Source organism: Bos mutus, chromosome 2, assembly GCF_027580195.1.
Source record: "Bos mutus isolate GX-2022 chromosome 2, NWIPB_WYAK_1.1, whole genome shotgun sequence".
NCBI classification, from domain to species: domain Eukaryota; kingdom Metazoa; phylum Chordata; class Mammalia; order Artiodactyla; family Bovidae; genus Bos; species Bos mutus.
Window position 1 is genome coordinate 107,990,963 of NC_091618.1, and position 24,952 is coordinate 108,015,914.

Below are 24,952 nucleotides of genomic sequence, written 5' to 3' on the forward strand. Positions count from 1 at the left end.
AAAGCAGGGAGGGGAATGAGAGATGAATTGGCCAAAGACTGCTGAGTACTGAAGCCAGGTGATGCATACCAGAGGATTCTTCCTATTCTTCTCAACTTTGGGCTACGTTTGATAACTTTCACAATGGCTTCTAAAATGGCTTTGATTTATTGACAGTTCATTAAGTTTGTGGAGTCCTTTCATTTGTTTTACTAGGTCATATATTGACATGGTTCAAAATTCAGAATGTTTTAAAAGGTATATACTCTACCACCCCCACTGCCATTATACTTCTAATACTTCTTTGCACAAATATACAGAGATATTCTTATTTCTACTTCTTTCACAAAAGGTGGCATATTATATACAAAGTATTTCACCTTGTGTTCACTTAACCACGTAACCCAGTGATTTTCCCCCATTGGTGTACAGAGAACTTCTCATTCTCCATGGGTGGGTCTTCCATAGTATAGATATACCATAAACCTACTTAACCAGGACACCTCAGCTGTTCCTAATCTTTTGCTACCACAATAAATAAGCCTATACTGTCTTTTTTCTGTCGATTGCCCATTTTGAGGGTCACACTAACCATTTCTCACATTTATTTACTTACTGCCAAAACAGTAAGCAGGGGTGGATCCAGGTTTCATGGGGCATAAAGTTTAGACAATTTGAAAGATCCTCTTTAAAACAGAGAATACAAAATCATGAGTACAAAATGATATATAAATGTGTGTATTTCTTTTAAATTAAAAATTCTTACCAATTCACTGGAGTCTTAAAGATTAAGGTCCTTTCTTCCAGGATCTTTTTAGACAACTTAACAAAAAATGTTTATACAGAAATACCTCCCCATTTTGCAAACTGACATCTCTGGGTGGAGACACCTAGAATACTCTGTAACTTTCCAAAACCTACTGTATTGCACTTATAGGGGCTTGAATCCTACCATTTAGTAGCTGCACAGGAAGTCCCTGTCTTTGAGAATGACAGGCAATATCATCACGGTCTCACAGATGTGGAAACTGAGGCTTAGAGATGCAGTGATTTGCCCCAGGTTGTACAGCGGTATTAAATCAGGCCTGCTTGATTCCAAAGCCTTTGTGCTTGACTGACACACTGCGTGCCTTCCCGGTGGTCTTAAACTCGACTAAATTAATCTTTTCAAAAGAGAAGACTAATAAAAGATAACATTGCCATTATTACTTCCCTAAGGAAGAAACATCTGATCTCAAACAAATCCTCAGTTTCCCTTTTATATTTTCAAAACATCTTTCTTTAAAAAAAAAAAAAAAAAAAAAACTTGGTAATAGTCTCTGTAAGTGTATCTAACTAAACCCAGAGCCTAAGGTCAGCATCGTGCTCACTATATAGCTGGGACATCACCTGACTGGTCCTCTGGTACCCAGAGAAGGGGCACAATGAATCAAAGAGATGACTCAATGCTCATCCTTTGTGTTGGGGGTATGTTTGTTTTCTGCTGACCTCTCACTTTTTGAATAATATCCCCAGATCCTCAGATCTGTCTAGAAACAAGAGTGGGACCAAGGACTGCCATCAATTTCATTCTAATAACTAGATATGCAAAGACTTTAAACCTATCCTAGAAGGTAAGACTCTTCCCATCCAACTCAAATAGAAGCAGATCAGACTGACTAAATGTTTTCAACATTTTTTCAATAACACAAGCCAGGTGGGTGACTGATTGTCACCACGGATATTGCTAGGATGTGCTGCTAGTGACATGTCATGCCTGGAAGCCAGAAGGCTGAACATCCTGTAATGACACGGACAGTCTAGTACAGAGAGGGGACTGTGGAGCCAAAAATGCCCAAAGTGCTGCTGGTTGAGAGGATTGCTGAGACAGCCCTTCACAGAAGGGGGATAAAACAAGAGTGGATATGCACATGGCTACATTTTATCCCAGGCCTTTCAAGTTATTCTAGGAGCATTAACAAAATGAGAGGTTCTGCATGGAGAAGGCTCCTGTCAATGCTCTCATTTGATCTTTACTACACTGCCAGGCCCCATCAACTGTCAAGAATCGAAATGAAGGGTCAAATTTGAGAGTAAATTAAGCCCTAGGTTTCAAGAATTCACAAATCTTTCAGCCATCGCTTGAGAAATAAAGGGCTTAAAATTAATGTGTACGGTGTTTTAAACTTTCAAACTCATTGAAAAAAACTTCCCAAAGTGCTTCTTGCATTTATATAAATATCACCATTATTCAATCTGGAAGGTAGAAAATAAAATTAAAATTGTCCTTTATTAAAAGGCTGTGTTCTAAAACAGCAATTTATAGGAAGATCTAACAAAGATCTATCAAAACAATAGGAAAACATGTTATACCTCAGATCAAAACATTCAATAATAAGGCAGCCCAAATACTGGGGTACCTACAATGGAATTCTACTCAGCCACTCAAAAGAATGAAAGAATGTTGCCATTTTTAACAACATGGGTGGACCCGGAGGGCATTACAATAAACGGGAAGTAAGTCAGAGAAAGACAACATCTGTATGGTATCACTTGTATGCAGAATCTAAAAAATAAAACAAGCTAGTGAATATAACTGAAGAGAAGCAGACTTACAGAGAGAACAAACTAGTGGTTACCAATAAGGAGAGGGAAGTAGGGAGGGGCGGTGTAAGAGGCACAAACCACCATGCACAAAACAAGCTACAAGGACATCTATCCAACACAGGGAATGTAGCCAGAATTTTATAATAACTACAAATGGAATACTAACTTTTAAAACTGTGGAGCACTACACTGTATGTCTGCAACTTACATAATATTATACATCAACTATACATCAAGTTAAAAAAGAAAAAAGACTACATGCATTATTCATTTCTTAGGAAGGACTCTACATTCTTTGAAGTTGTAACACGTCCATAAACAAGCAGAGAATGCTTTATCTTTGTCAGCTTTACCTGCTATTTGTACTGAACCATCTTCACCCAGAAGAATATTACCAGCTTTCAAATCCCTATTAGGAAAAAGACAGAATTTAATGCTAGAGTACAGACAATATATTGCATTAATTCACTCAGGGAGATTTTAAAACATATCATATAATTTAGCTGTTTGACATAATTATTATTTTACAAATATAATATTTGTAAAACAAATTTAAAAAGTTACAAGGGCACACTGTGATTTTATAGTTTGCTCCTGAAGGATGGTTAGGGTTTTATATTATAACACTTAGTTTTTGTGATACTATTATCCAGATTTAATTAAAACAGTGAGTAGATACTTTATGTTACAGAATTAGAGACTGTCCACATACTCACAATACTATCATTTTATCAAGAATTAAAGCCCAGTCTATGTAAAACTGCTTTACTTCAACTTAAATTTGTCTGTGGTACAATTTCAAATCAAACCCATCAGACTCTTAGACAATGGATTTGATCAGTCTCTTCTCTGGGGAGATCCTGATTACAAATACTAATTATAATAGTCTATATTTCTTCACTATATAAAAGTTGTGCTCAGTAGCCTTAACACTTAAGAAAAATGACAATTTACAAGTTTGATTTCTAAAGTAATATTTTTCTAATCATTAAAAGACATAGTAAATATCATAAACCATATAGTTCACTCATGGTTCAGGGCCGGGGAATTACAAATATTAGTATTATGGTTAATGGTGGTTTACTTGCAACTATTTCTAAGAGCCCAAGTAACACTAACCCATTTGAAACATCAAGTGCTCGCATTCTATGCTATTTCGCTGTGTAAAGAATTAGCACTGTATGTCACAGAAGAGATGAAATTAGTGCCTCTCCTCCTCTCCCACCACCATGTCAAAAATAATTAACATATTACATGTTTGGAACACTCTTGCCTGCGTTATAAAGCTAGAGATGCCGACCTAAGTTAGAAATGAGGCTTCCTAGGTGGCTCAGTGGTAAAGAATCGGAGACTCAGCAAGCATGGGTTCAACCCCTGGGTTGGGAAGATCCCCTGGAGAAGGTAATGGCAACTCACTCCAGTAATCTTGCCTTGAAAATCATATGGATAGGGGAGGCTTGTGGGCTTCAGTCCATGGGGTTGCCAAGAGACAGTCACAACTTAACGACTGAGCATACACATGCAAGTTAGACATATATCAATACTTAACTGTGAGGTGTGTTTCCTTAACATCCTCTACTAACTAGGACTGAAGCTATGGACAGCTGAATTGAAACACCTCTGCAGAAGCCATACCTGTGAATCTGACCGTTTCTGTGTAGATAGTCTAAGCCTTCCAAAACTTCTTTAAGAATTGTTGCTATTATTGCCTCTTCCAGAACCCCATTCTTGTGTTCTCCTCGATTGACGATGTATTTTATGATATCCAACATTGAACCTAAGTGGACAGACAGAAGAATTAAACAATTGTATAAGCACCTTCACGATCTTTCCAGAACAGGACTCCCTACTTAAAAAACTAAATATTTTGTTGTTGTTGTTTATTTAGCACAAATATTCCCAAGGCATACAAACAACTGCATGGCAGCCCATGGCCAGAAAAACATTAAATCCAAGTCTGCAAGCCCACAACCTGCTGAACTTAATGAGAGGGGTTCTGGGTCAAGAACCAGAAGCCTGCGCATGACCACTGCAGTTAGTCCCTTTCCCCAAGACATGCAATTGGTTACAGATTAAAAGGAGGTTCAGGATGTCTACACAGAAAAAGAAAGGAACAGGAAGCCAGGGGAAAAGATAGCAGGGAACTGCTGAGAGAAAGGAGCACAGTTCTTCTGTAACCCCTAAGACACAGGTAGCAGAAGCGAGAAGAAAGTACACTGCTTCTAGAGACCCCTGCTTGTGACGAGAAGACTTCTTTCTGTGACGCTAGGCAATCTTTATTCCATTTACTTGACACTGATGCACTGAGTTTAATAATAAAGAAATGAATGCATACTACTTTGTTACTATACACAGATTAGTATCCTTGGCACTCTGAATTCATATTTCAACACATGTGAATTAATATTCTAAACCTCCTGGGCATTTTAAGAGCCATAATTACCTGGGGGTTCAACATTTCTGAAGAGTTACCAAATAGCTCACCTCAGGACCTGAGTTTGGCTCCAAGCTCTCTCTGATTAACTAGGAGGATTGAGTTTCCCCATCAGGTATTACTACAGCAGACTAGCCACCTGCCCTTCATTAAGAGATGTGCTGTGATGAAACAGTATAGAAGAAAACAAATGCAGAGTTTCCCCTCTCTGAGAGAAACAAAACACCTCTTGGCTGACTCTTGGATTTTTGGATTATTTAGAAATAACATTTCCAAAAACATTTTATTTTTTAGTCTTACAGGGATATATCATACCAGGCATGGATGCATTTCTGGGGCTTCCCAGGTGGCACTATTGGTAAAGAACAGACCTGCCAATGCAGGAGACATAAGAAACTCTGATTCAATCCCTGGGTTGGGAAGATCCCCTGGAGGAGGGCACAGCAACCCACTCCAGTACTCTTGCCTGGAGAATCCCTTGGACAGAGGAGCCTGGTGGGCTACAGTTCACGGGGTTGCAAAGAGGCAGACATGAGTGAAGGGACTTAGCACGCACACACCCATGCATTTCTGGACTGCTGAAAGAAAAGTGGGCCATGTCTGCCCACATTCCCCTTACCTGTGGAAACCTGTTTAAAACTTGTTCCTCTTACCTAAAGCCTGGGAAGGCTAAATTTAATTCCTTTAAAAAGACAATGAAATTTTCTATCCAGTCCACAAGGAAGGGCACAGGGGATACTTTCAAGCTTACAAAAAGTAATTGGGATTAAAAATAAAGAGAGGAAGTAAAACCTGCAAGGTCCCAGGTTACCAGAATTTCTTGTTTCCTTCGTTAGTGGACCCCACAGGAAGAGACCTGGTTAAGGTCATCATTGATAAAGCACCACCCTCAGCAGAACCAAGACGCAGTCCTGAGGCTCAACACTGCAGTCAGCTCCAAGGGCTTCCTTTTCCTCCTTTCCTTTTTAATTAAAAACCAGAGTCGGCACTCGAGGAAACAATGACTAACAGGACTGACAAGACCGGGAACAGAACCGAACTAAGTTCTCCCGGGCTCCCTACCGAGACTTACACAAGCAAACCCGAGGCAATTACAATGCCTTCATCATCTCATGGCAGGGCCTTGCTGGATCCAAGACAGTTTCTTCTTAAAAAAAAAAATAAAAATTGAGATGTTTCCCTGATTCAGCCTTAGCTGAACTGGGCTTGCAAATAAAAGTGGCCTCCACAGTATCAGCCCCACTCTGTCCGTTCTCACTGCATTCAGACACTACCCTACGTTCTCCCCTGCTCGTAATATACTTCATATCTCAGAAAGACAGATATACAGGGAGGAAGGGATGCTGGGTGTTGGGTATGCTTGCGCTTTCTCAGCTCCAGTTTTCAGCTCTGTACAATGAAGGTGATGATACTTTTAGGGCAGTGTGGCTTGTAGGTCCACAGCTCCCAGCGTCAACACTTATGACGTGTGTGACCTTGGGCAAGCTGTCTAATTCTCTTGGGCTCTTGTGTACTTTCTGAAAAATGTGGATGATGACACCTGCCATTCGAGGGTGTTGCCCGGATTACATGAAATAAGGCAATAAATCACCTTGCAAGGGATCTAACCATGGAGAAAGCATTCAAGGAAACTAACCGTGATGATGATCCTTCCCTATCAAAGAGTGAAGCTAGAAGATGAAAGGGAAAAAAAAAAATGGGCATGGGAAAGTGTCTTACAAATTACATTCAGTTCAGTCGCTCAGTCATGTCTGACTCTTGTCTGTGGCTTTTTTAACTTCCGTGATCTGAGGCTGGAAAGATAAAGTTCCCTTTCCTTTCCCACGTGTTCCTTCATGAAACCCACAATCTGAAAATACCCTGTCCAATACCGTAGCCACTGGCCACCTGAGGTTATTTAAATAAAGTTGATTAAAATTGAATAGAAATTCAGTCCCTCAGTAACACTAGCCACATGTCAAATACTCGATCCACCAGAAGAAACTGGAGAGCACAGCACACATTTCCATCAGCACAGACCTTTTAACAAACAGCAGTGAAATAACTTGTTATCTTACAAGGTGTGAAAGATTTGAATAATGTTAAAAATGAATGCTTTAAAAGAGAAAGGCCTGGTTAACTTTTCCGAAGAGACAAAGATGATGAGATCCTGCAGGACATGAGCACATGGAGAAGGACAGACTGACATCCAGGGCTGAGGAGCAGCATAGAGACCTCAGACAGCAGAAGACTTTTGGGAAGTCTCACCCACGCCAAGAAGGCTGAGGTAGAAGAGGACACAGATAGTCCAGGAGTTACGCTGAATTATGGAAGGCTTTGAATATGAACATGAAGCAATCCAGACTTTACTCTCTAGGCAAATAATGAACCAAGAAAACTTTTAAATACAGGAGGAAGGGGATCAAATCTGAAATCTTATTCAATATACTGACTCACACAAAAGGAAAAAAAAGAAAAAAACAAGCAAATAATGAAAAAACCCACTTACCTCCACTTAGTAATTTCATGACCAGCCAAAGTTCGTCTTTTACCACAAAAGAGGTGTAATAGGTCACTACGTTGGGATGGCTGCACTGACTCATGGCTTGAATTTCTTTCTATAAAAAGAGCAAAACATGACATAGTACCATCGGGTGAAACCCGGGAAGTAAAAACAAGCGAACCTGGTTGAGTATTCAGGTAACGTTCCTACTTACAGCACACCTGGGCGAGGGTGAGGGGGTGGGGCTGCCTAGACCATTACTTTATATAAACCACATGAGAATTAACTCCCTCAATCGCATCATCCACTTGCTAGAATTAGGGAAGCCTCCCTAGAATTAGGAGACCACAGAGCCCTGTGGACCATCCGAGGAACAGAGAAACATCAGATCAGCACGCAGCCCACATAACCCTCCTCCCCTGCCCGCCATACGTGACAAGTGTCTCTGACCTGAACTGAAAGCATCAACAGAGACAAAAGATGGGTGAGCTACTAGGACACCTAAGTCTAGGTGCCAACCTGAGCTCCAGTGGTTCTTAGAGCCTCCCTCATCCAAAAAGGGACAACAGAGTTGCTTCTGTTTCTCAGGTCTGCTAAGACGGTAAATGAAAAACTACATATAAAAACGCTAGAGTATCATCTTCCACATTATCTTCCACGGGAGACAGTAGTGGTGGGAGACACAGCTGGTAAAATGAAATAAGCTTGGGAAACATCAGATACTATATCTCACTTTAAAGGCATCACAGGCTACATTAGTTCTGTCAAAGGCTCTGAGAAGTCCTGCGGTAGATAAGCTGTCATAGTTGAATCCATATTAACAATGCAGGAAAATAATGCTTTGTGGGTCACGGCTTAGAAAACACTGCTGCAGGAGAAAAAGTTTTATCAAGAGACAAAATCACGAAGCTCTGAAATCAAACAAATGAGCAACTTCCGTAAGACACATTTTTCTGCAGTACTCAAGTTCATATTGGTTTTGGTTTGCTGTTTTGTTATGGCCAGGTCAGGTGATGCCTATAAAAACCGTAAGTCAAATGCTGACCCTCAATCAAAGGTACCAAACCAGCATAACTCAATTTCAAGGTGCTGACCAAAAGCCACCAGAATAACCTAAGTCATCACAGAAACCTCACTTATATGATTGTGTATTTATGATGACATAAAAAGTATATTTGTGCACCTATACATTACCTTTATATATCCAGTATTATTTTAATCCTCAAATTACTAAGACAACCCTAGGTGTCAATTAACTTGGCCTAAATATCATGACATGTAACACATACATGTGTCTCAATACATGTTTTTTTAAATGCTTTTTATCATGGATAAACTCGTAAGAAAAAAAAATCATATAAAACTATATAAAACTATAAAACTCCTAGAGGAGAACATAGGCAAAACACTCTCTGACATACATCACAGCAAGATCCTCTATGACCCACCTCCCAGAATATTGGAAATAAAAGCAAAAATAAACAAATGGGACCTAATTAAACTTAAAAGCTTCTGCACATCAAAGGAAACTATTAGCAAGGTGAAAAGACAGCCTTCAGAATGGGAGAAAATAATAGCAAATGAAGCAACCGACAAACAACTAATCTCAAAAATATACAAGCAACTCCTACAGCTCAACTCCAGAAAAATAAATGACCCAATCAAAAAATGGGCCAAAGATCTAAATAGACATTTCTCCAAAGAAGACATACAGATGGCTAACAAACACATGAAAAGATGCTCAACATCACTCATTATCAGAGAAATGCAAATCAAAACCACTATGAGATACCATTTCACACCAGTCAGAATGGCTGTGATCCAAAAGCCTACAAATAATAAATGCTGGAGAGGGTGTGGAGAAAAGGGAACCCTCTTATACTGTTGGTGGGAATGCAAACTAGTACAGCCACTATGGAGAACAGTGTGGAGATTCTTTAAAAAACTGGAAATAGAACTGCCTTATGATCCAGCAATCCCACTGCTGGGCATACACACTGAGGAAACCAGAAGGGAAAGAGACACGTGTACCCCAATGTTCATCGCAGCACTGTTTATAATAGCCAGGACATGGAAGCAACCTAGATGTCCATCAGCAGATGAATGGATAAGAAAGCTGTGGTACATATACACAATGGAGTATTACTCAGCCATTAAAAAGAATACATTTGAATCAGTTCTAATGAGGTGGATGAAACTGGAGCCTATTATACAGAGTGAAGTAAGCCAGAAGGAAAAACACCAATACAGTATACTAACGCATATATATGGAATTTAGAAAGATGTTAACGATAACCCTGTATACGAGATAGCAAAAGAGACAGTGATGTATAGAACAGGCTTATGGACTCTGTGGGAGAGGGAGAGGGTGGGAAGATTTGGGAGAATGGCATTGAAACATGTGAAATGTCATGTATGAAACGAGATGCCAGTCCAGGTTCAATGCACGATGCTGGATGCTTGGGGCTGGTGCACTGGGACGACCCAGAGGGATGGTATGGGGAGGGAGGAGGGAGGAGGGTTCAGGATGGGGAACACATGAGAAATAAAGGAATAAAAAAAATAAATAAAAAAATAAAAAATAAAAGAACTTAATTCATCCATGTAAAAAAAAAAAAAAACTATTTTTCCTATTTAAAAAAAAAAAATCACCCATCATCTGTTTTCCTTTCATTATACAGTAACACTTTCCCATCATTTTCCTAATCCATTTAACTGATCACAGGTTTTCTAAATCTAACACTTTTCGATTCTGCACCTTTTGTCCTTTGAAGAAGATCTAAAACCTGAGCCCTAGTTTCCATCCGTTTCGAGTGTTAGGTTTCGATACCGTCAGACGTTCTGAAGGAGAACTGGAACGTTGCCCAGCACCCCTATTTCAGGTGGCCAGCATCTGCTCCTGTGGGCATGGCCCACTTTGAAGGCCTGCAGCTCCAGGTAGGGTCCAGTTTAAACAGATGCCCCTGTGGTTCACAGAAATGAGAACGATGTTTCTTCAAAGTATGGGTGTTCTACATTCTCAGTTTTATATCCAATGTAAATGAATGCCTTTCTAGTTTTCGAACACCAAACTTTTAAATCATTAAAGCATATAGTCAACCACTGGTGCTCTTATGAAAGGAAATGCTTTTGCATGGAAGCAAAGTGGGTCAGAGCCTGGAAAAACACTTTTAAGACCTTTGTATTTAGATGGCCAGTATCACTCCCTACCTGGGGATCAAGTTCTCTGATACAGCAGTGAACAACTGTGTGGGTGTGTGTGTGAGAAAGGAAGACCCGGGGGTAGGAGGGGACTCTTGTAAGTAACCTATGGAGAAACTATTTTAGATAGTATATGGATATAACTTACCAAATTCTATTCCTTCAAAATTCAGGGCCTTAAAATTACCAGCCAGGTATTTAAAAGTCCTGAGGACTTTTAAAGAAAAGAAAGAAGAGACACAGATGCTGCTGCTGCTGCTAACAGACCTGCAGGGGCAGAGTCAGGGTGGGTCACAGAAGAGGCGGGCTCTGAGAAGAGGCAGGACTGGCATCGGTCTGGCTACTCACCATCTCGCTGCCCTCGGCATCACTTGGCTAGGGCTCCGTACCCCAACTCCCACACCACCCATTTTACTGCACAGCCTTTCCATGCAGTGGAGCGGCTAATGTGTAAAGACATGATGAAACTTGCCTTAAGGAAAAACACTGGTCACTCTCCCTTGGGAAATGACCTGTACTTTCACTGAACCCCACATTAAGTAATATTTCCACCACGGGGTAGAAATGCACTTTTAAAAAGTTAAAAATAGGTGTTATGCGGCCTATCCAATCCTTAATTTAGTTTATACATAAACTTGTTGTCTAGCTGCCTTTAGAGAGATACAAAATTTTTACACAAGCACCCCTTGAACAACACGGGGATTAGAAGCACCAACCCTCCATACAGTCGAAAATCCTCCCTAGGTATCCAAGATTTGTTTCCTCAGTGTCCTTGGATTCAACAAACCATAATCGTGTAGTGCTACAGTATTTAAACTGAAAAAAAATTGAGTATAAAGGGACCTCCACATTTCAAATCTGCATTGTTCAGGGGTCAACTGTATTTATAATTTTGCTATGGTCTGAATGCTTGCATCCCTGAAACATTCGTAAGTGGATGGTACTGGGAAGTGAGGCTGTTGGGAGGTGATTAAATCCTGAGGGTGGAGCCTTCATGAATGAGATTAGTGCCCTTATCAAACAGACCCCAGAGAACCAGCTCACTGCCTCCTCAACATGAGACAGCAGAGAAATCTGTGGACTGGGAGAGCGCACCCACCCAGTGATGCTGGCACCCTGATTTCAGACTGCCAGGCTCCAGAACAGTGAGAAACAAGTTTCTTTGTTTATAAGCCACCTGGTCTATGGCATCTTTGTTCTAGAGTCCCAGACAGACCAAAACAATTGTATAAACTTTTTTTTTCAATTTGAAAAATATAACTTATTTATTGATTCAAATATTTTTTCCACAGAACTTTCAACACAGTGATGATGGTTATTTGAATCCTTCCTTGTTGGAACAGTCTGTCAACTAATTATCCAAGCTTTTCCCAATGCCTTAACTTTACCATATGGGTAGGTAAAGCCATTTATCCCCAAACATACGCATTTCTTCCTATCCCTGCTGCTGCTGCTAAGTCGCTTCAGTCGTGTCCGACTCTGTGCGACCCCATAGACGGCAGCCCACCAGGCTGCCCCGTCCCTGGGATTCTCCAGGCAAGAACACTGGAGTGGGTTGCCATTTCCTTCCCCAATGCATGAAAGTGAAAAGTGAAAGTGAAGTCGCTCAGTCGTGTCTGACCCTTAGCGACCCCATGGACTGCAGCCTTCCAGGCTTCTCCATCCATGGGATTTTCCAGGCAAGAGTACTGGAGTGGTGCCATTGCCTTCTCCATTCCTATCCCTAGAAGTGATCAAAGTATTGCCCACAGTTGAATAAATGGATGGAAAAAACAAAAGCACCTTTTCATCCAATTCTTCCCACAGAATGACTGGGTTCATTTCTATCCCCTTATTTAGGACACAATCCATGGAAGATGTGTGACTTAGAGCAGCGCTTCTCAAATCTGAATGTGCACACAGATCATCTGAGAACCCTGTGAAAATGCAGATTCAGATCCAGTAGGTCTGGGGCGGGGCCTGAGGCTTCTAACTGCTGCTGATGCTGCAGGTCCAGAAACCAGACTTGCAATGACAAAGTGGTGGAAGGCAGGCAGACAGGCCATTGGGTGGAGGGGATGTGAAAGGAAGGAGCACAGACAAGTGGTTGCAACCAAGGCCCAGGGGCTGGAAATGGAGAAGAGCCAGCCGGTGGTGCTGCCAGGGTGACTGAGACCTTGTAGAACAGGCAGGAGGCAAAGCTGGAAATCAGAGACTCTGGGATTAAAGGGTTTGAATTTCACAGCCACAGGAAAGGGTAAAAACTTCAAAGGGAGAAAAAAGCATGAGGTCAAACTGGAAGAATTCACAGACCTCTGAAATCCAGGCAACACATCAGCTAAAACCAGCTCAGCTGGTAAAGAATCCACCTGCAATGTAGGAGACCCCAGGTCGATTCCTGGGATGGGAAGATTCCCTGGAGAAGAGATAGGATACCCACTCCAGTATTCATGGGCTGCCCTGGAGGCTCAGGTGGTAAAGAATCCACCCGCAATGCGGGAGGATCTGGGTTCAATCCCTGGGTTGGGTAGATTGACATGGGCGTGGCAACACACTCCAGTGTTCTTGCCTGGAGAATCCCCACGGACAGAGGAGCCTGGAGGGCTACAGTCCATGGGGTCGCAAAGTGTCGGACACGACTGAGTGACTGAGCACGCACAATTCAGTGGCTCCCTTGACAGAACTGTGAAATCAGACTCAGATACATCAAGTGCCAAACCAAGCTACGGCACAATATTTAAGCTTCCTTGTGGTTGGATCTGCTCTTGCAGCACAAGTGATCTCTCTCAAGAGTGGGAAAGCCAACCTAAAATGGGTTATTGAGTAAAAGGCCTTTCCATCTGCTAACACCAAAGTGGCAGTCACAGCAGCATCTCTGCTGGGAGTGATGTGGGAGGCAGGCAGATCAAAGAGGGACACCCACATACTGCGGCTGGGCCAACCTGGACGAATTTGCCAAAACAGGGCATGACACGTGCCTGTTACATGAAACAAAGGAGGAGAAGAGGGCAACAGAGGATGAGATGGTTGGATGGCATCACCAACTCAGTGAACATGAGTTTGAGCAAGCTCTGAGAGATGGTGAAGGACAGGTAAACCCGGTGTGCTGCAGTCTATGGGGTCACAAAGAGTTGGACACAACTAAGCAACTGAACAACAAAATATTTAAATATTTATGAGCGACTTTCCAGAGAAGGCAATGGCACCCCACTCCAGTACTCTTGCCTGGAAAATCCCATGGATGGAGAAGCCTGGAAGGCTGCAGTCCATGGGGTCGCTAAGGGTCAGACACGACTGAGCGACTTCACTTTCACTTTTCACTTTCATGCATTGGGGAAGGAAATGGCAACCCACTCCAGTGTTCTTGCCTGGAGAATCCCAGGGACGGGGCAGCCTGGTGGGCTGCCGTCTATGGGGTCGCACAGAGTCGGACACGACTGAAGTGACTTAGCAGCAGCAGAGCGATTTTCTAATACTGCTATATGGACTTTGTCCTACTTCCCCCCAAAATTTTTGTCTCCTATTACTGTTACTGAGAATAAGCAGGAAGCGTGATTAACAGGGATGTAAGCCAGCAGGAGCCACTGAAGAAGGGCCGCATGCTAAGTCACAGCTGGCTTGGAAGCTTGGCTTTGCCATGGACCACAGACTGGTTACCTGGACAGGTCACCCAGTCTCTTTGAGACTCAGTATCCTTTTCTGTAAAATGAGCTTGATGATGCCATTGGAAACCCGCTATAAAGCACAGGAAGCTCAGCTCAGTGCTCTGTGATGACTTAGAGGGGTGGAATTGGTTGGGGGGAAGGGAGGTCCAAGAGGGAGGGGATATATGTATACATGTAGCTGATTCACTCCATTGTACAGCAGAAACTAACACAATATTGTAAAGCAATTATACTCCATGTTTTTTTAAGATGCTTTAAAAAAATACCATCTACATAGGACTGTTGTGAAATAAGCAAAATGAGATCTACACAACTCCTTGCAGAAGGTCAAGCATCTAACATGAATGTTGCAGTCACCCTCTCGACGTCTCAGTTCTTCCCAAACGAGCATCCCCACACTGATCACTAATCTCAAAGGTCCCAAGTTCCCAACTAAGTCTCAGGCACAGAGACAGACCTTGGCAGCAGCACACACCTTTCCCAAAGAAAGATCTCCTAACAAATGTGCTCTGTGCGCTGCTGGCTCAAGAAGTGTCCTGTGACACGTGGTCAGCTAACTGGGCCATGAATTCTTCACTTCATTCCTAACTCTACATCATCCTCACCTGTGTTTTCCCTTATTACTACACTCTGAGTTTAATTTATATTAATACCACCTTATCATATTTCATGTATCTTGGAATACTGCCTCAAAAGCTTTTGGAATAAGATGTCTAAACATATACTTATGCAAAGCTTTCAGAACAAAGAGAAACAAAAAAGAGTCCGAAGGACTAAGAATTAGGGAAAACGTAAAGCCACGCTTCTTTCATCCTGAAGACAATATGATTTACAAAGCACTAAAAAGAAAGAAATTTCTTTTATGAAAGAAAATGCTTTAAATGGATCCTGAATTCAAAATATTAAACTATACTTAACCAAATTAGCATAATTTCACACCTTAGCTAAATCTTAAATAAATTCTTCTGTATCTGATGTTGGTAGCAAAATATTCTATTCAGCCTTAGCTGAGAAATCAAATCCACCCAAGTTCCAACATCAGTTCAGTTACTCAGTCATGTCTGACTCTTTGCGACCCCATGAATAGCAGTACGCCAGGCCTCCCTGTCCATCACCATCTCCCAGAGTTCACCCAAACTCATGTCCATAGCGTCATTGATGCCATCCAGCCATCTCATCCTCTGTCGTCCCCTTCTCCTCCTGCCCCCAAGCCCTCCCAGCATCAGAGTCTTTTCCAATGAGTCAACTCTTCGCATGAGGTGGCCAAAGTACTGGAGTTTCAGCTTTAGCATCATTCCTTCCAAAGAACACCCAGGACTGATCTCCTTCAGAATGGACTGGTTGGACCTCCTTGCAGTCCAAGGGACTCTCAAGAGTCTTCTCCAACACCACAGTTCAAAAGCATCAATTCTTCGGCACTCAGCTTGCTTCACAGTCCAACTCTCACATCCATACATGACCACTGGAAAAACCATAGTCTTGACTAGACGGACCTTTGTTGCCAAAGTTATATCTCTGCTTTTGAATATGCTATCTAGGTTGGTCATAACTTTCCTTCCAAGGAGTAAGCATCTTTTAATTTCATGGCTGCAATCACCATCTGCAGTGATTTTGGAGCCTAAAAAATGAAGTTTGACACTGTTTCCACTGTTTCCCCATATATTTCCCATGAAGTGATGGGACCAGATGCCATGATCTTCGTTTTCTGAATGTTGAGCTGTAAGCCAACTTTTTCATTCTCCTCTTTCACTTTCATCAAGAGGCTTTTTAGTTCCTCTTCACTTTCTGCCATAAGGGTGGTGTCATCTGCATATCTGAGGTTATTGATATTTCTCCCGGCAATCTTGAGTCCAACTTGTGCTTCTTCCAGCCCAGTGTCTCTCATGATGTACTCTGCATAGAAGTTAAACAAGCAGGGTGACAATATACAGCCTTGACGTACTCCTTTTCCTATTTGGAACCAGTCTGTTGTTCCATGTCCAGTTCTAACTGTTGCTTCCTGACCTGCATATAGGTTTCTCAAGAGGCAGGTCAGGTGGTCTGGTATTCCCATCTTTTTCAGAGTTTTCCACAGTTTATTGTGATCCACACAGTCAAAGGCTTTGGTGTAATCAATAAAGCAGTAGATGTTTTTCTGGAACTCTCTTCCTTTTTCCATGATCCAGCGGATGTTGGCAATTTGATCTGTGGTTCCTCTGCCTTCCCTAAAACCAGCTTGAACATCTCGAAGTTCACGGTTCACGTATTGCTGAAGCCTAGCTTGGAGAATTTTGAGCATTAATTTACTAGCGTGTGAGATAAGTGCAATTGTACGGTAGTTTGAGCATTCTTTGGCATTGTCTTTCTTTTTCCAGTCCTGTGGCCACTGCTGAGTTTTCCAAATTTGCTGGCATATTAAGCGCAGCACTTTCACAGCATCATCTTTCAGGATTTGAAATAGCTCAACTGGAATTCCATCACCTCCACTAGCTTTGTTCATAGTGATGCTTTCTAAGGCCCACTTGACTTCACATTCCAGGATGTCTGGCTCTAGGTCAGTGATCACACCATCATGATTATCTTGGTTGTGAAGATCTTTTTTGTACAGTTCCTCTGTGTATTCTTGCCACCTCTTCTTAATATCTTCTGCTTCTGTTAGGTCCATACCATTTCTGTCCTTTATTGAGCCCATCTTTGCATGAAATGTTCCCTTGGTATCTCTAATTTTCTTGAAGAGATCTCTAGTCTTTCCCATTCTGTTGTTTTCCTCTATTTCTTTGCATGATCGCTGAGGAAGGCTTTCTTATTTCTCCTTGCTATTCTTTGGAATTCTGCATTCAGATGCTTATATCTTTCCTTTTCTCCTTTGCATGAAGCAGGGCAAAGGCTAATAGAGTTTTGCCAAGAGAACGCACTGATCATAGCAAACTCCCTTTCCAACAACACAAGAGAAGACTCTACACATGGACATCACCAGATGGTCAACACTGAAATCAGATTGATTATATTCTTGCAGCCAAAGATGGAGAAGCTCTATATAGTCAGCAAAAACAAGACCAGGAGCTGACTGTGACTCAGATCATGAGCTCCTTATTGCCAAATTCAGACTTAAATTGAAGAAAGTAGGGAAAACCACTAGACCATTCAGGTATGACCTAAATCAAATCCCTTATGAATATTCAGTGGAAGTGAAAATATATTTAAGGGACTAGATCTGATAGATAGAGTGCCTGATGAACTATGGACAGAGGTTCGTGACATTGTACAGGAGACAGGGATCAAGACCATCCCCATGGAAAAGAAATGCAAAAAAGCAAAATGGCTGTCTGAGGAGGCCTTACAAATAGCTGTGAAAAGAAGAGAAGTGAAAAGTTCCAACATCATATGCAGTTAAATCTGAGGAGGTGCTATTTCTAACTTTATTCTAAAGCAGTTGTTCTCAACCTTGGATGCACAGTGGAATCGCCTCGGGACCTTTAAAAAATACCAACACCTGGATCTCAGACCCAGAGACACTGATATAAATTGGTTTAGGACCCAGCCTGGGAATGAAAATTTTCAAAAGCTCCCAGGTGATTCTAATGTGCAGCCAAGTTTGCGAAGCACTGCTTTTCAGCTAAGCACTGACATGCACCAATTCTTTCAACAGAATGCTGAGAGAACATCAACCTCCTACATTTTCCATTTGTGGCAAAGCACCATTTCCACACTGGAATTTCATCTTAAAAATAAATATATGACCCATGTGCTAAGTCACTTCAGGAGTGTCCGACTCTTTGCAACCCCATGCAGATGCAGCCCACCAGGTTCCTCTGTCCATGGGATTCCCCAGGCAAGAATACTGGAGTGGGTTGCCATTTCCTCCTCCAGGGATGTGATTCATGAATAGCAGCAAATAAAACGTATATTTCCAAATGTGAGAGATAACCAAATATATCTTTAAAATGTTAACAACGCCCCTCTAAGCATGTAAATAATTCTTTATCAGGGGTCCCCTACCTCTGTGTCCTAATGCCTGATATCTAAGGTGGAGCCAATGTAATAATAATAGAAATAAAGGGCACAATAAATGTAATGAACTTGAATCATCCTGAAACCATCTTCCCCCCACCTCCCCAGTCCATGGAAAAACTGTCTTCCACAAAAGAGGTCCCTAGTGCCAAAAAAGGTTGGACCGCCGCCTTAATGATATGAGGGTAACCGGGTTAATTGAAAACACTCTTCAAAAAGTCATCATTCAGCTTGCACTGCCATAACATCATCATCATTATGAAGGGTAATCTCATCCATATTCACAAATAACCCAATACTGTAAGTAGCTGAATTTTTTTTTTAAAACAAGAAAAAAAAACCCATGAACTTCAATGATTTCAAATGTCAGCCAAGAAATGGAAGGAAAAGATTGACAAAGTTCTAAAAGCAATACATTTTTTTGGACTGTCACTTTCAATCATGAAAAATGTTATTTTTAATTACAAAAAATCAAATGGCACACATACAGCAAACTCCTACCTCTTTTAGAACGAGAGTACCAATGGGAAGAAAAACCCACTCAAGGAAGAGTTAAGTCAAATATTCTGACCTGTACTATTTATGAATATATCAACCAGTGTGCCTCGCCAGTTAGTTTTATTTTTCTATGATTTAGTACTTATTTATCCAAGTACAGTCAAACTGAAGACAAGATTAGAAATGGGAAGGTCTGGGTATTTTGAAGTCAGGGAAAAACACATGCAAGATTTAGGAAAAGGAATCACATTTTGTGACAGCCTTAATCATGTCTGTGGAAAGTGAAAGTGAAGTCACTCAGTCGTGTTCGACTCTTTGCAACCCCATGGACTGTAGCCTACCAGGCTCCTCTGTCCATGGGATTTTCCAGGCAACAGAAATGGGGTAGATTGCCATTTCCTTCTCCAGGGGATCTTCCCGACCCAGGGATCGAACCCAGGTCTCCCGCATTGTAGACAGACGCTTAACTGTCTGAGCCACCAGGGGCGTAAACTAAAAAGAGCAGTTGTAAAAGGTCAAGTGTCAGAGGAGGTGGAGGTCTGGAAAACCCCAGGAGATCAGCAGAGAAATCACAACGGGTAAATAGCTCCTTCCCACAGAACACAACTTCCATCTCTGGGCCTCTGTGCTTGGTTATGACATCATGACAATGAGCCTTCTGCAAAAACTGGTCTTAAAAAAAAAAAAAAAAACTACAGAATTTTGCTTAAAAATGAAGAAGTTGCTGAAATAGTTAACAAGGAAAGAAAGCAAAGAAGGAGTGACATTGAAATCACACAGGCAAACTCAATGGGGAAGAGCCATTTTCTTTCAGAGCTGACTGAAAAAGTTCTTCAGCAAACAGTAACAAGGACGCCTCATGGGTTCTGAAAGCTCTAAAGCTGGCCATCAGGAATCCAAACCAGGCTGAGCTATCAACAACCGCTGTTTGAGCCTTTAATGGTCCATGACTGGGACTACTGGGGAAAGTAAAGTCGAAGACTTCATTAAAAACAGAAACACAGAGACTCTTTCCTTTTGGCCAATTTATGCTGCTGGAAACCTCGAGGCCAGCTTTCAACACCACGGCTACATTTGGCTTCATCACCAAATGACGAGAATGGTAGGTGAAACATATCTTTTTGTTTTGTGTGGCCTACCCTGGGTACAACTACAGTCTGGGGTTTTGCCAGGGAATAGTAGCAGAAACCCCACCAATCTCTCTCCAGCCTTCTCCTTCAGTGTTTCCGAGTCCTTCTCTTTCAGAGGCAGCTTAATTAACTGTGGAAATAACCAAAATAAGATGATAACATCAGTTCAGTTCAGTTGCGTCCGACTCTTTGCAACCCCATGAACTGCAGCATGCCAGGCCTCCCTGTCCATCACCAACTCCCACCATGAAAATAATGTCATGATTATTAAAATATTTTAGTTTGTGGTGGGTGACAGATGTGAGCAAAATCATTTCAAAAAACAACTGCACCAGTGAGGAATACTGAAACTTGTGACAGAGGGCTGGTTGCTTCCTGGGTCAGATGGCCTGCGTTCTCCACCTGGGAACTGGACTTGGGATGAATCACTTCCACTTCTGGCCCTCAGCCTCCTCAACTGTTCAGTAAGAAAGTATACTCGATGGCAAAAATGTATTTCCACCACCAAAAGTTCTATGATTCTATGAATTTAAAAATTAATTTTTTAAATGAAATCCCCTTTTAAGATCATTTAAATAGAAACACTAATTACTAGCAAATTGTGCTTTACAATTTGGGGTAGTGTCAAATCACTCCAGTATTGTGGTGTAACAATAAAAATCCACTGTAAATTCGTAGGTTTGGGTACACAGAGCGCCATCTGTTTCTCCTGTGTACATAATGAAAAAATTTCTCAGTCTTGAACTAGAAAAATTCTGGCATTTGCCCTTCTCTCCTTGTATCATCTTTATAAAGGTATTTTGCTCTCACTGACAGTATGTTTAAGTAACATGGGCTCACTTTCCTCAGAATGAAGCCTTGGTCTCATTTTGCTTTCTGCTCTAGTGTGATTTTATTGATTATTTCGCTTCTCTTGATCTGCATTTCCTTCCATACTTCCACTCCACCTTCCCCGCCAACCCTGCCCTGCACAGGCTCCCTCCTTCTTTCCACAACTGCCTTCCTCTCTAGAGGAATGAATTAGCTATGATTTGTAGCTTATTTTGGAGAATAAAGCTAGATATTTATTTTGCCTAATGTTCATTTAGTAGAATAGTTATCTCCTATTACCTGACATAGGTTTCTCTCATTCTTTTAATGTTTAATTATAGTATTTGGGGACCTCTAAGCAGTTTCTCTTGTCAGAAGAGTTTTGTTTTTGTAAATTGAGATTTTTAAAAATTAAGAAAAAATTTCTTCTGGTGCATTTTAACTTAATCTCTATAACTGTTAACACAATTACAAAATATTTTTGCAAGTCTTTTTATTATAGACAAAAATTATACATTATACTGGATTGAGGACATCAGCTTAAAAAACTGGAAGCTATAATGTGCATGTGTGTGTTTTGTCTATTGTATCAGTGAAAGTATTTTTCATTCTTTTTGAACTGAAGAACTTTCTAATTAGTAAATAAATGATTCATATCCCAGCACATCCCTTGACATATGTGGTAACAAATTGCATTTGTCTGTTTCTTGTAAAATCTTTTATATCAAGAGAATAGCATTAAAATACAAGCCCACATTGCTGAATAGTACTGTTCTGAGGATTTCAGTCTCGAATATCAAATTTTATACTGTCATGTGCCCCTTGCCCATTTGACTTTGTAATTATTTTCATATGATTTGTGTCCGTGCTTTACTCAAATATAGTCCAACTGAGGGCAGGACCAGAAATGGGAAATTTTTGGATAAACTGAAGACATACCATTTACAAGGAATTGGAGACTATCATATACGCAAAAGTAATTTATTTTTACAGCTCTAAAGTTACATTTGCTTAGGAATATGTATGATTTGGCTAGAGAAAATTTCACTTTGGAAACAATTTTAAAGTTTTATCGTAGCTGATTCAGCTAATTAAATATCCTAATTGAATTTACACTGAAGTATTCACTGTACTGCAGATGGTGACTGCAGGCGTGAAATTAAAAGACGCTTACTCCTTGGAAGGAAAGTTATGACCAACCTAGATAGCATATTAAAAACCAGAGATATAACTTGGCCAACAAAGGTCCGTCTAGTCAAGGCTATGGTTTTTCCAGCAGTCATGTATGGATGTGAGAGTTGGACTTTGAAGAAAGCTGAGCACTGAAGAATTGATGCTTTTGAACTGTGGTGTTGGAGAAGACTCTTGAGAGTCCCTTGGACTGCAAGGAGATCCAACCAGTCCATTCTAAAGCAGACCAGTCCTGGGTGTTCATTGGAAGGACTGATGCTGAGGCTAAAACTCCAATACTTTGGCCACCTCATGCGAAGGGTTGACTCATTGGAAAAGACCCTGATGCTGGGAGGGATTGGGGGCAGGAGAAAAAGGGGACGACAGAGGATGAGATGGCTGGATGGCATCACCGACTCGACACACAAGTTTGGGTGAATTCCGGGAGTTGGTGATGGACAGGGAGGCCTGGCATGCTCCAATTCTTGGGGTTACAAAGAGTCGGACACGACTGAGCGAGTGAACTGACTGATTCTTATGCACTTGTTAGAAACGGCTTGCCTAAATGTTTTAACATCCTTTTAAAAAAAGAAAAAGAAAAATAAGGAGAAATTAACATTACAAGGCCACTCAGATTTCTGGACTTATGTGTTTGGTAACAAAGAGACCCAGAACATATATGTATTTTCAGAGTAGGACAAAATGGTGAAAATATTCCCAGTTTGAATACAACTTCAGTTGTGTCTCTCTTTTTTTATACTTCACTTTTGCCATCCCCATAGATTTCTGGAAAATGTGTAATATAATCAGTTTTGTATAATATAATCAGTTAACTAGACATTTTTTCCTTCTTTTATTTTTAAGAAATAAGCACTTTGGGGGCTTCCCTAGGGGTCCAATGACTAAGACTCTGCACTGCCAGTGCAGGGGGCCTGGGTTTGATTCCTGGGCAGGTAACTAGATCCCACCCGCTGTAACAAAAAGTTCACCATGCCACAACTAAGACCTGGAACGGCCGAAAAACTAAAATAAACACATACATTTCTTTAAAAAAAGACGAAATAAGCATTTTGCCCAATTCCAGGGCCATGATTTTTCCTACACCTAAGGCACTCCTGCCCCTAAGAATTAAACTGTAAGATGTGATGTATATGAAAGAATGAGAAAATGGTACTGACTTTTCTGTGACTCAGTACCAAGGACAGACTGAAAATACGAGAATTCTAGTCTAGAGGAAAAAAGTTGAGAAAGATATGATTGATTAAAGTCTAAGGATCAAAATGTCAAACAAGGTGATGAACCAAAACATTCATCAATCCTTGGGTAAAACTAAAGAGTGTGTTCCAGAGGCTAAAAAATGTAGGATTTAGGGTAAATAAAAGAAAGGGCCGTGTCACATCTATGGAATTGTCATCTGGTGACAGAGACTGAAAAAGACTCAAGCAGATTAATGCTTCACTTATGTAATGAGTTTTAAGGGAAGCCAAGAGTGCCCTCGAGTAGCATCCCTGACCTCTGAGGTTGACCACAAACTGAAGAACCAAGTTTCTTCAAGAAAACCCCAAGGCCATCCTTAACCAGAATATACTAGTCTGCATGACTGTGGGTCAGACCCACTTAGGAAACTTTAAATTCCTACTGGAAAGCGAAAACTTCCTCAGTGGGGTACACATTAGAGAATCTGCCTATCAATCTGATAAACTGTTTCTAGACAAGAAGAAGGAAAAGTGCAGAAAGATATTCCTCACTCAAACATCTCACCAACCCAATGCAAATATGAAGAGACTCATTGGCTAGTCCCGGGCTCCACAAAAAAGAAGACTCTCTTTTGTTTTCCCACCACCTAGTCCAGGGCCCAGCATCTAGTAAGGTTCTCCTAACTATGGAGTTAACAAGCTCTGCTCTAAAACTGTAACTATCTCCCAGAGGGTGTTACACTAATTATAATTAGTCATTTATACTGGAGTGGGATTAACAAATATGGAGTTAACAACAAATGTGGGATAACAAATCTCAGCATTATCCAGGTTGGGATGGTTAAGAATATAGAACAGACCAGTAACACTCCTAAGCTCCTGGAAAATTAACAACCAAGACCATCATACCCAGAGAGATTAGGATGTAGTTAAAGACCAAAGCCAAAAACACAAATGAAAATTCATAAGAATGCATAGAAAATTAGTTTAGATTGAGAAGGTTAAATGCTATTCATGCCAAGGAAAACATTTAAGGGTGCTCTAATCTAATTTTTGTCAAAATGAATTTTTAGTGAGCACATACCTTTGTCCTCCCACGTATACCCCCAAAACTCATCCTTTTTGTGGGCCTAAGCACAATGTAGAAACTCATGTGTGTGTGTGTGTGCTAAGTTGCTTCAGTTGCGTCCAACTGTGCAATGCTATGGACTGTAACCCGCCAGGCTCCTCTGTCCATGGGATTCTCCAGGCAAGAGTACTGGAGTGGGTTGCCATGCCCTTCTCCAGAGAATCTTCCCAAATCAGGGATTGAACCAGTGTCTCTTCTGCATTGGCAGGCAAGTTCTTTACCACTAGTGCCACCTGGGAAGCTCGTAGAAACTCAGGTATTTACCAAATAATTAGAATCTCTGAGGATATCACAGTACTCATTTGAAGAGCATAATTTTTACTTAAATTACCAATTATTTAGCACCAGTGATCTCATTGAACATTTCTTTTCCTCCCTTCACTCTCAGAAGTGATACTAAAGATCACTTTGCTTTAGAAATCATAATAAAAAATGAAAGTCGCTCAGTCATGTCCAACTCTTGGTGACCCCATGGACTATACAGTTCATGGAATTCTCCAGGCCAGAATACTGGAGTGGGTAGCTGTTCCTTTCTCCAGGGGATCTTCCCAACCCGGGATGGAACCCAGGTCTCCCGCATTGCAGGTGGATTCTTTACCAGCTGAGCCACCAGGGAAGCCCAGAAATCATAATACTTCAATATGACTTTAAAAATAATTTTACTATAATACTTCAATACTTTACTACAATACTTCCATTTACT

The 24,952-nt window shown here is 41.1% G+C and overlaps 1 protein-coding gene across 1 annotated transcript in view; it reads right to left on the minus strand.

Moving 5' to 3' along the window:
* STK39 (serine/threonine kinase 39) overlaps positions 1 to 24,952 on the minus strand; it is a 321,280-nt gene that overhangs the window by 225,754 nt on the left and 70,574 nt on the right. The window contains exons 3-5 of the mRNA XM_070357864.1: positions 7,488 to 7,596; positions 4,201 to 4,342; positions 2,919 to 2,974 (exon numbers count right to left, since the gene is read on the minus strand). Of these exons, the coding sequence (XP_070213965.1) occupies positions 2,919 to 2,974; positions 4,201 to 4,342; positions 7,488 to 7,596 (307 nt within the window). The remainder of the gene's footprint in view (positions 1 to 2,918; positions 2,975 to 4,200; positions 4,343 to 7,487; positions 7,597 to 24,952) is intronic.